General features: G+C 37.5%; 2 protein-coding genes across 3 annotated transcripts; both read right to left on the minus strand.

Annotated features, from left to right (window-relative positions):
* Positions 51 to 6,997, minus strand: LOC18772700 (ribonuclease II, chloroplastic/mitochondrial). 2 transcript variants are annotated; one of them, XM_020567070.1, is made up of 15 exons: positions 6,573 to 6,997; positions 6,231 to 6,390; positions 5,944 to 6,057; positions 5,767 to 5,844; positions 5,567 to 5,698; positions 4,854 to 5,075; positions 4,465 to 4,647; positions 4,136 to 4,198; positions 3,917 to 4,023; positions 3,690 to 3,839; positions 2,996 to 3,155; positions 2,219 to 2,614; positions 1,424 to 1,648; positions 781 to 959; positions 51 to 668 (listed from the first exon to the last, which is right to left on the minus strand). In XM_020567070.1, the coding sequence occupies exons 1-14, from the start codon at positions 6,839 to 6,841 to the stop codon at positions 831 to 833; spliced, it is 2,388 nt and encodes a 795-aa protein (XP_020422659.1). In that variant the 5' UTR covers positions 6,842 to 6,997; the 3' UTR covers positions 51 to 668; positions 781 to 830. The 2 variants fall into 2 exon arrangements, with proteins under 2 accessions (XP_020422659.1, XP_007208076.1); XM_007208014.2 differs by having other exon boundaries at positions 760 to 959; positions 6,573 to 6,996.
* LOC18774961 (RHOMBOID-like protein 1) lies at positions 7,656 to 10,741 on the minus strand. Its single transcript, XM_007205261.2, has 6 exons — positions 10,122 to 10,741; positions 9,783 to 9,946; positions 9,354 to 9,517; positions 8,995 to 9,254; positions 8,384 to 8,510; positions 7,656 to 8,048 (listed from the first exon to the last, which is right to left on the minus strand). The coding sequence occupies exons 1-6, from the start codon at positions 10,451 to 10,453 to the stop codon at positions 7,926 to 7,928; spliced, it is 1,170 nt and encodes a 389-aa protein (XP_007205323.1). The 5' UTR covers positions 10,454 to 10,741; the 3' UTR covers positions 7,656 to 7,925.

The following is a 12,578-nucleotide window of genomic DNA, read 5'->3' on the forward strand; positions in this document are numbered from 1 at the left end:
AGAAAAAAAAGATAGATAGCAAAATCATGGCACTTTGCAAATTGACATCACCATTCCACAAACAATACAGTGCACCACTTTTTCGGCATTCAATATTACAACGATCCGAAAGTATATCAAAATTTCTCAGCATTTCATCTATTCAAATTTACATAATTGTGTCTGCCCTGCTCATCTTCAAAACTTCCGATTCATATTCCACAAAGTGAAAATTCCCTTGTTTACTAATCATTTTCCATGTTAACATGTCACAAGGTTCGGTACCTGATTTAGTCCGCGAGATAGTTTCTGATTGAACACATGATATACAAATGCTAACTTCTAAAATTAACCAAAATTTGCTATTGGAAATACACAAACCACCTTGAAATGGTGTGACCTACCATTTCAGCACCATATTGAGCAATAAAGACGGAACAACTTGGATGCCAAATAGTCCACAGAAAAACAAGTGGAGTGAAGGCCACAACTGGAGCCAAGGTCTTGAAGCAATTCCTATTCCTCGTATTTGACATGCAATACAGCTTGGGAATCAAATGCTGCAGGCGACAATGCTTACAATAATTCCTCATTGATATTTGATCTAATTTGAATTATGACTCTGTGAGCTTAGGGGTAGCTTTCAGGTTCCCGAAGGTTGCAGACAATATGATGTGGTGGTAAATATTCTGTCACACGAAAGGGGAATGTTAGTAAGAGCCCAGTCACCTATACAGAAACATAATTATACAGCAGGTGTAACAAGAGAGCATTGCTTACCCATAGAGATCATTGTCATACCAGCAACAAAATGTCTCTTAGTGACAAGATCCAGTTAAACGAATCTATCTTTATCTCTCAATGACAATCTCTTTAAGGAAAAGCACATCATCACGTGGATGAGCTTCTTCTACTCGAACTAGAACTTCATCTCCAACATCTGCTCCCACAGATACCCACACGGAAGATTGAAGTCCCACCTGAAAAATTCATGTTTGACATAATGGACGTAAGTGCAAGCCATAAAGCTTAATAATGGCGCAACCCATAAAGCTTAATAATGGCGCAACCCATAAAGCTTAATAATGGCATACTCATCCCAAATAAAAGAAGGGTTGAGAGCAGGAGAGAAGGGTAAGCATAAAAGAAAATGACAATACAGATCCAGCTACAGACTTGCTATAGCTACCACACATCTTAGAATTGGTAGAGAATCAAAAGACAGAGGCTCATCAATTGACATGTACCATATACGTTCACAATTGATCTGCATAGACTATATGGGATGCTTATTTTAATATCTCATTAATAGCAAGTGTGGTTGACATTGTCTACAGTTTTACAGTTTTAGTTTTGTCTTACAATCCTAAAAGTTTTGTGCTACAAATAATGCATGACATAACTAGCCGCATTTACAATTAAACAGATATAATTACATGTTTACCTCAACTAACAATATGGCTGCAATCCGATCCTTAATGAATCTAAGAATCAACGCACGATATCTTTTTTCTTTTGACTGCCTTCTCAGAAATTCTAATATCCAATACCGAAGACTGCTGCTAAAGAGCTTCTTTGCTACTCTAGCATTCATATTCACTATAGATGCCATTCCTTCCAACTGACCAGCCGAGAAAGGAGGAGATTTCCCGATGAGAAATGCTTTAACCTACATAACAGATACCTTCATCAACGCTTAGCAACATTAGCTCAACAATTTGGCTGAATACCGCATTAAAACACAATTCTCAGCAACGTATTAGTAGTTATATAACATGCAGAAGTCATTGCACTTAAGCCTGCCAGCTTAGCTTAACTTTCTGACCTTGGTATTTTGGAATTCATAAGATTTAATTATTAAAGTTAATTAACCATGTGCTCAATTAAGCAAGACCCTAATTTATATAAATCTGTTCATAAGATATGGTGAAGCACCAATTGTCCCTCCAGATTAAACTTCACACGAGCAACATAGACATAAATATGATTTGATAACACATCTGTTTTTTTTTTCCTTTTTTCTTTCAAAAAGTCTCGTTCTTCATTTTTGAAGAAAAGACTCCACATAGCAGTGATACCATAATTCATTATCCTTCATTCATGAAGCACATAGCTTTGTCTGCTTGCAAACCGCAGACGAGATCAAGATCATTATATGATTTTGTTGACAGCAGAAGGACAAGGTCAACATTTAAGATTGTAGTTTATTAAGAACTATACTTGCATGGAAGAAACTCACCTGATAGTGAGCTAGTAAATCCATATATCTACGGATGGGAGATGTAAACTGAACATAACCCGGAAGTCCTAAAATTCCATGGCGTATAGGTTTCCTGAAATCAATTTCAGCAGCACGCATTAGTTTAACAAGAGCAGAGCTTCTAACAGGTCCTTCTGGAAGATGTGCAAATGCAGATGTGTCGATGTTGGATTGGGGCTGTCCTCTGTAGGGTAAAGGAATGTTATTGCTAGAACCAAATGTGGCCACAACTTCTCCACAGAGTATCATCATCTCAGTGACAAGTCGCATTGCAGGGTCTGCCTGGTTTTCAACATACAGATTAATAATAGGCTCTGGATCCTCTGGATTAACCACTTTGATACGTGCTTCCAATGTGGCTGTGTCAATTGCACCCTGAAAAATGAGCATATAGTTATTGTCACAGAAGAATTTTGGAGGGTTACTGATTAATCATGCCTACAAACCCTTTTTTCTTTTGAGACCTTAGATCAACATTTCCTATTTAAAAAAGTAAATACATGTTTGTTTTATGAATGAAATTGTTATGACAAGGGTTTGGATTTTTTCGATCTTTCATGATCTTAAGGATTTTGCACACAGCAGGATCCATATCAATAGTAGAATATCCATAGGGTCCAGGTTATGGATAGTACAACCACGAAAATAATTGTCGACTAACAGAATCACGAGGCACCAAAGAAAGCTACTGGAACTTTGAATCATACAACCAAGAACGTTTCAGAATTAATTTTGGTCTAATTAATTAACTCCAACCTGTTGGCGACGCCATATTGAACGGAGAGTTGCAGCCTCAGACAGGATTTTCAGTTCAGTCTCTTCTTCCAGGTTTAAATGAAGAAGCTCCGATGCACTCTCATACGTCAACATGTAAGTTGGTCTAATGATTGAGTTGTCCACCGAATATTCTGCAATACTATTGAACCACACAGAGAGTAAAATAGAGTTCATTAGTAAAATTTGGTTGGAAAGGAGAAAACTAACCTTTGAGTTAGCAAAAGCTAAAATGCTTCAAAGAAATATCCACCCACTTGTTCTAGATGATTATATAATCTTTGAATCATAGTCTGTAGAATTATCTTATTTGGAGAAAATTAACCTTTAAGTTAGCAAAAGCTAAAATACTTCAAAGAAATGCCCACAACAGTCTGTTGTGACGCCCCCTCTTTCAGTTAGAATGATCTTGTTTTAAGCCACAATGATTTAATTATTTCAGTCTGTAGAATAATATGGAATCATTTTAATTCAAAAATCTATCTAACCCCACCACCTTCAAAACCAAGATAATTCTGAATTCATAATATACAAATCTAGGAGGGAAGTAATGGTCTACAAGCCCTAAAAAAGGGTATTACAGCTCTGTGTAACTCCATTAAACTATAAAACAGCACCGATTCGGATGAGATCTCAAAGGGGGGACCAAACATATAAAGGAAAAAAATTGTTTTACCTGCCATCAGAATGCAGCACAACAGATACTGTAACTGCATTGCAATTCTCTCCTTGTTGCAAACTCATTCCCTCCATGGCAAGTTTCTCTGGGAACATAGGATAAGTGGCAGTGGGCAAGAAAACAGAAGTTCCTCTTCTCATTGCTTCCCTATACATCATGAATTTATCAGAAAAGAGTGAAACATAAACATGTATCAATAAGGCTTGTAGTGTTCCACGAGCTACCTGTCTACTATGCTCCCGGGTTGAACAAACCTAGTTGCATCTGCAACATGAATCCATATTTTAATGCGTCCATCTTGCAGCCTCGTTGCACTCAGAGCATCATCAAGCTAACATGTTACAATTCAAAATTTCATACGAAGAGCTATCAAATTTTGATGCGGCAAAAATTTACAGTTTTGACAGCAGAAGATAACATCACTAGGCATGTGTAAAACATACCTCATCAGCCTCGTCCACATCAATAGCATAGACCTTCAAGTGAGTGAGATCTTTCCTTTCAATCTAAAACAAGAAAATTTGCAGAATTTTTGTAAGTTTTTTAACTAAATTTTGCCCTGTATGTACTATAATACAGGAAGCAGGCTAACCTTATACTTTCATTTTTATAGATGTGTGTCTCTGTAATTTTTCATATAAACCATTAAAAGTTTCATTACAATAATAATACAAGGTTTCCTATAAAATTAAGGATGCAAGCCGAAATCTTAATACTGAATCACATCTTGCCCCATGGGTAAAACTATGTTCATAACAGAGAGCAGGCTAACCTCATCTGGATCATATGAATCTGACAGAAGACTTTCTGCAGCTGATATAACTTCATCTGAGTGATCAGTACGGGTATTGAACTTCAACAGGTCAAGATTCACATGTACAGGAAAAAACCCAATATTTATGAGGAGATTTAGAGCTGATGATGCTGTTTTCACCATTCCCATTGCCCTTAGGATCTGACAAGAAGGTATGTACAAAAGGATAAACAAATTAGGAACAAAGCTGATATGCATGTATGAATATGATGTATCACACAAAGAGAAATAGGGCATAACATCATCAATAAGATCTTCTCTTACGATGACCCATACATTTTCGGAGCTTAGAAGTACCAATTATCACAGTAAGCTTAAACACTATCATTTAAGTCAGACTTGGTTACCATTCCAGCCGTTTTCCTTTGGTCATCATTTGTGCAGGCATCAATAGCATAAGATTCAAGAGACTTAATTTTCTGTCTGATTTTCTCTTCAACCATCCAAGAAGATTTGGGAGGTTTAGCATCTAAAGGCATTGCCTTAGCAGATTTCAGTAATTGTACAAACTCCTGCAGTTCTTTCTCAGCTGCCTCCTTTGCGAGCTTCCTACGGAGAAGTTCCTCAACCTAGTTTCTCAAACCAAAAAAAATTCACGTCAAAATTATTGGAAAAGCAAGAAGACAATCAAGATGAATGCTATCATGGATTACTCAACTTACTAATCAAACTTGCATTAACTTCTAATACATGTCAAGAATATCTTTTCTTTCTTTTTCTTATATAAATATATATGTGTGTGTGTGAAGATGCCTAAACAGTAAAACAAAAGATTTCTTAATTTAGAGTGGTAAGTCCTATTGGTATCTGCCAACATACGGCCCAAACCATCTTATGCCGATCAACTTCAACGTACCAACAGACTACAAAAATTTCAATTGTTATAAATTTTCTTCACCATCTAATACAAAACTATCAATATAGAATGGAATTAACATCATCTGAGGAGAATCACTCTTCCTTCAAACATAATATCCTTTCTTGAAACACATCTCCACATTAGGAGCCATGGCGAGACAACTGTAAGAAGAGAAGATGTTAAACCAAAGCATAGCTGTACCTGCACAGCAGGTCGAGGTCCATATATAGAGCGAGAACCTTTTGTCTCTAGCACAGTGAAGTATACTTCATCTTCTGAAAGCATCACATGAGCACAGTAGCATTCAAGAGGCTCCACACTACCAAAGATCATCTGTGGAATGAGCTAGGATCATTGAAGGAACAGCCATACATATATATTTAACTTGAAATGTATAGTACCTCAGCTAATTCTTCTGCTGTCACACGCTTATTCTTTTCAAGGAGTTCAACCCAAGCAAATTCTAGAAGTGCTGAGTCCTGCACCAGATTAAAAAAATATTCTTTACCAAAAAACACAAACCACCAGAATAGAAAAAGAAAATTCATAACTGCGACTATTTTTAGGCAAAAACCAACCGAGTTTTCCTGAGCTCTCTGAACAAACATTGAAATCTCTGCGTGGTCGAAATTTTCAACACCAGGAACAATATATGTGATTTGTTGTGGTTTAATGGATGATGTAACACCATTCTGACATAGCATAAAAACAAACACCATAAAAATAAAAATGTTAGACTAGCAGGAAAACAATAACATCCCGTGCAAAGTTTTTATTATTATTTAAGTTTAAAAAAGTTTCACAGTGAGCTTTCAACACCTAGCAACCTATTAATAAGCCGCATTAGTTGTTTTTCTAGTAGAACCTGATCAGAAACCATCCAATTCTTCTTGCCATCGGGTCTCTGGGCAACAGCAAGCAATACTCTCTCTGAATCCTTCTTGAACTCGAGCAGCAACCCTTGCTGCAGCGTTCGGTTCACAAGCTTATCTTCTACAATCCCTCCACTGCTTGTCAGCTCCACCCTGCAAAATAGTTACTAAATAATCTCATTATACTTGCATTATATATATGCCTTTTTTCTTTCTCAGCAATCAAACAGCGCATAAATTACATTAATTTAAGTCTCTAAATTCGTAATTAAGGATGATTAAAATTTTTTTTCGAAGAAATGTGATTCTGAGAGGGGGAGAGAGAGGGAAGCTACTTGGCGGCAGCGCGAACTCGTCTCCGTCGGCGCAAGGCACCGAGCTCTTCCATGACGCTGTCGACGAGGCTGTGAACGGAGCTGCTTTGAAGGCCGCCATGGCCAGGAACTAACTTATCGGATCGAAATATCGGGAAGCGAATGCTAAATTGGGAGAAGCGGCGACTGAAGTGGCATGGGGAGCAGCGGAAGGCGAAGAGAGTAGGGGACGAAGAGGAAGTGGAAGCGGAGCGAAAGATTGAACAGCTGCTGACGGCTCGAACCGCCATCACCGTCCGGCGAACGAAATGAAAGGTTTAGGGGAATGGGAGGGAGAGTTTTTGTTACTCTGCTTGTTTGTTGATAATGGCTATCCTGTGACTGCGAAAGCTTGTTTTCTAACGCCCGCCCTTTTCTTTTTTGTCACGCACAATATGTAACGAAATTTTTATTTATTTTTTGTCATTAATTTAATAGAAAAAGTCATGAACTCACATTAAACAATAAAATCATATTTTTTTTGGAGGATTTTTACTAGTGAAAACGTGTTTTTATCTAAATGTTGTAGTTGATTTTGGTGTTAATTTTTAGGTCGAGCAAGCAAGTTACACTGATATGTGGTGTTATTAATTCAAATGTTATAATATGAATAAACGACATAATTGATATGTTATAAAACTATAATACAATAATAAATAAATGATAAATAAATATACATGTTATAACATAAGTAAATTGGTAACACCACGTGATTTCTCAATAATTCAGATAACAGAACTGCAAAGCTGATAACATAAGAGCCTGGATGTCTGAGAACTGCTTGCGTCTTGGAAGGTATACGTGTGGCCGTTCTTTCCATTGCTAGAGCATTTTACATTACATACTGGTTTACCTATCTGTTTGACTGCAAATTTTCGATGACTTACCATGACACACACAAGTCATGATGATATTGATGCAGTTGGATCATGGTTGTCTTAATTATTTTTTTCCAAAATTATTAATTAACTTATGTCATCTCATCAAGCCTTTTTTCCCAGTCAAAAAGTGATACAACTTGAGAAAAAGGGTATGCCTGCTAAAATCTGAGATGAAACACACACATTTTGGCAACTCTGCAGTTTAACAAAGTGTGAGAGTTTACACGTACGGCTACATATTTTCACATGCACTTAGTACTTCCTACATCTATATGTTGTAAAGAAAACAGAGCAATCAATCGTATTTCATGGTAAAGATAAAGAATCAAAGATTACAGAATGAAACGAATACATGTATAACAAGGGTATCATAACAAAACAAATCCATAAATAGTATCTCTATACATGCGAGCAGCTCGTGCCGCCTTAAGCCCCCTCATCTCTACCGCAAAAATCAACTGCAAAGCTGAGAACACAGCCCCTGGATCTGAGAACTGCTTGCATTTGCCAATGTATACGTGCCGTTCTTACCATTGCTTGAGCATGTTAACAAGAGCTGATTGCCCGTCTGGCTTGACTGCAATGAGGTCATGGCACACAGGAGAAGTCAGATTCACGCGATTATCACAAGAAAATATCAGACATACTGTTCTTAATCACGAGTACAATTGACTCTTTGCTAATAAAACCAGTTCCCCTTGACACACAGAAACTAGCCGTCACGTATTCTTTCCGAAAATTTTAACAACTAGTTAGATGAAGATTCAGGTGATCATATATTCAGCACATGAAGCCTTTTTACCCAGTCATAAAGTGATGCAATATGAGAAGAGGGATCTGTCTTGTAAAATTGAATGCAAATCCTAAATAGTATGCAAGGGGGAAATGGAGAGAGTTTTCGGAATTAGTTACCATGCAGTATGCAGGCTCTGTCTTGCAACTCCATCTTGAAGTAGGGACACAGGACAAATAATGACACCAAGAGCAATGTTTATTTGCATCAACTCCCCGAAGAAGCATAACCAGGCCAACGGTAAACCTGTCATATCAGCAAAAGAGTATTTAGTTTATTCATTTAACAAATTTCCAAGTTAACAGAAACTTTCTTAGGCAGGCCTAAATCCAATTTACTCAAGTTTGCATGACATCCCTGGTTGTGCCATTTATAACATGAACTAATAGAAGGAGAACATATAACCAAGAGGAAAAACAAGGATAAAAATTAGGGTCCTAGATAAGTACTTCTAGATAATTTTTAGGGAAATAGCCACATTCTATATCTTTCTCTGTGTAGGCATCTTCAACATTGACCAAGTTTCTTTGTTACTTTTGGTTGCTTTAGGGTTCATTCCTAGGTAGAAGAAACTAAGAAAGAGCTTCTGTCATGAATGGGAATCTCTACATCGAATCTGATATTTGAAGTAGATAAAACATTGTTTCACGATTTGTTTTCATATATACTTTTACAAGTACTGATATGTCTTGAACTTCGATTTAACTTCAGATGAAACGGCTTGACTTACCCAACAATTAAAATGATCACAGAAAGGACCCACAAAATGCACTGATAGGTCTTGAACTTCGATTTAGCTTCAGATGATGCGTATCCTGGAGGACCATATCTTTGGTTAACCCATCCGAACTGGGGGCGGATAAGAAATACAAACCCGAGAAAAAAACCCGAAAGAAATCCTCCAATGTGAGCAAAGTTGTCAACGTGTGGGAGAATTCCCACTGCCAAATTGATTGCTATGACAATCAGGAGGGTGAAAAGTGCTCCAAACTGAACAATAATAAGGAATTAGATATTGGATCCTGAAGGTGACCGATCTAAGTTTTTGAAGTATGATGAATCTCCTTTAACAAGCAGTTTGACAATTACCTTACTAGCATATATTGTCCAATTAGTGACAAGTTCAGAAAGCATGGCTCCCAGCAATCCAAAAAGAGCACCAGAAGCACCAACAGAGATGTTTGTTTGGATGAAAAGCGATGACAACAAACTCCCACCAAGTCCAGAGATGACATATATCAACCCAATCCGGACTGCAAGAGAAACACACAAGAATTGGACAAAGGGCATGAGCTAAAGTTTTGTATACTGACATGAAGAGCTATATCATCAAATAGATTTGGCTCAATCACAATGAAAAAGCCTAACTTGTCTGATATACCCAAATTTTCCTTGTGAAAGAAGAACCATTTGCCTTTGAATGATGACAATGCTTTTAATCATCAGAAAGTTCTCTGAATTTGCAGACAAAATTTCATCACAACAATTAGATCGAAAACTGATTTTCAAAATACATACCGAAGCCAAATTCTTGCTCTAGCCGATACCCAATAACCAAAAGGCTCAACATATTAGCCAATAAATGGAAAACACCACCATGTAACCAATTGCAAGTGATGAGAAGCCACCCCTGGTGTCTGTGAACCACCTTATTTACATCTAAAGCCCCCATCTTCTGTAGCCTATAGCAATCAACATTCAGCAAAATACCCAATTATAAACTCATAAAACCCATCAAATCACCAATTTATCAATAAAAAAAACACAAAACCAGCTAAAGCAGCATTTGAGATCAAAATTTGCAGAACCAATTGAAAATCTGAAAACCAACAGGATCATCAAAAACTAAGAACTCACGTGGAAGATGATGGTCCAAGAAGAGGGTTCTCCTTAAACGGCTGAAAGGAGAACCTACCCAAGAACGTGGCAATGCAATTGATCGAGTTCTTAGGGCAGTTGTTGACATACATGGTGATGATGAACATAATAACATTGGCAACAACAAAAACAGGTATCAGCCAAACAACCCACTTCTTGAAATGCTTGACCTCTCGATACACATCAGGGGATGAAGCTGGAGCTGGAGAAGCTAGTGGAGGTGTCTCTATGTCCACTGGGTGCACCACGTTGTAACTCCGCCTGGAGTTCACTCTCATTTGGGGTCCTGAAGATGCAGGCTCTGCCGCCATTGAAGTGGGCAAAGTATCAAAGAATTGGGTTGAAAGCTAAAATTGATGAAGGTTTTTGATGCAGAGGATATGAATGTGAAGCGACGGTGACAAAGGTGAGAGCTTTAGGAGCACAAAGTCAGGAAAAGAGGCTGCCTTTAGTCAACTTTCATCAGTTGAGAAGCTGTTGGCCTGAATTGAACTGCTCCGCTTCATTTGGCCGATACGTACGTGGCTCCTACCCAATTCTTTAGCTTTAAGGCACTGTTCGTTCGGACTTTTGACGTCGCGTTACAAAAATGGAAAAATTAAAATAAAATTAGAACAGATTAAACATTTTTTGAATGAGAAAATTGCATTTTGATTTCTGAAAAAATAAATATAATATAATTGCATTTTGATCACAGGCAAACATAGCCTTCTTCTTCTTACTTTCATTTCGTTGTCGTATATGAAAATTATTGTTGCAGCTGTCAGTGATTAAATAATTCCATGCAAAAAAGTAATGATTGAATATTTAATCATATGCGTTGTATATGGAGAGCATGATTTTAACACGATTCTTTACTTTTGCTGTATCTAGTGTGAAAGCGTGACAGACGGTGATTAGAAAATTGAGGTTTTTTTTTTCCCTCTCTATTCTTAGTAATTGATTAGGTAGAAAATCTTCATAATCAAACATTTTTTAGGATAAAAAAAATCATCTCTCTATGTGTAACTGTTCTTTTGCCGCAAATGGGTTCCCACCATAATGATGGTGACTTCGCCTCTCCAATGGCACCCACGATCAAAATCTTAGAGTTGGGGCTTCGATCTTAAGATTTGTTGATTTTTTTTATATCCATCTGTTGATGCGAACAAGTGGTTCGGCACGTATTTCGCCAACTTAGTTATATTATGCCTTCGGCAGGTCACTATCTTCGGAAAACGTCTTGCTTCAGAAGGGTGAGTACCTACAAAAGGACGCGTTCGGTAAGTCCTTGGGGTACCGGTGTGGTATCGGCCAAAGGCTCTCCGATGCTTTAGTAAGTACGGTTTTAGTAATGTTAACTGACAGATCAATCGATAGCGTACCGTTCGTTATGATTCCCCCCTTTTGGGGATATGGGTCTTCTTATATAGGCCTTGGGAGGTGTGCACTGTGCTCATATTTTCGATGTGGGACTGTGGACGTAGATTGTGAGCATGACACGTGTCCGGTAGTAAAAGGGGCAAAATGGACGTCTTCGGTAGGCAAAGTGTCGAAGGGTTTCTGCAGCCAATATTGATTCTGTCCACGTGTTCGGTGGTCATAGGCCGTTTATTTCCGATATAAATACCATCCATTTTTTTTGTCACGTAACCTGCACATGCATGGACATTCAAAAAATTGACATTGCTAAATTAATTTTTTCAATTTAATTAATTGACAAACCGCAATTGCTTGATGCCACAACGTAATTATAAAGTATGCAGGCATGTGAAGAACCCAATCGTGCTGCTACAAACATGTAAATTAAAATAACAATACACCTCTTTATTTATTTCAAGCAAATTCTTTATACATGTTAATTGAATCCACCGCTAATTATTACTTTATATTTTACTAATTTAATAGCATAATGGTTCAATTGCAGAATTATTAAATATGCTACATGTCTCAGTCGGTCATTTGCTGCTCACCAACCATAGAAAATACAATTAAAAGCAATAGGGAAGAAGAGGACATACATGTATTGCTTCAAATTGAGGTTTGAGTTTTGAGAAAGCATAAATCCAAGCAGAAGGAAGTGTGTGTTTTATGTGAGCCACCAAACCAAACCAACCCTAATAAATATTACAGGTGTCAGATGATGTCAGAGTTTCAGTTTGACCCAAAATTATACTAAGTGGGCCAACATTGGGCTAACATTCAACATTAATCAATTTGAAGGCCGGCCTAATTTTCTGTTTTCCCAGCCCAAATTCAATCCAACTCTCCAGCCCAGCCCGATGCCAATGAGATCAAATAAAACTTGGTCATCCATTCCAAGTTGTACAGTAGCAAAAGTAGAAAGCACACAATCAAGAAAAATTGTACGAGAAAAACATACAATGCCTACTTGTGGAGAGGAAATTTCCTATCGATACATATATGATTGTATATAAGTTTATAACCTTCATACCT

This window comes from Prunus persica, chromosome G6, assembly GCF_000346465.2.
Source record: "Prunus persica cultivar Lovell chromosome G6, Prunus_persica_NCBIv2, whole genome shotgun sequence".
In the NCBI taxonomy this organism is placed as follows: domain Eukaryota; kingdom Viridiplantae; phylum Streptophyta; class Magnoliopsida; order Rosales; family Rosaceae; genus Prunus; species Prunus persica.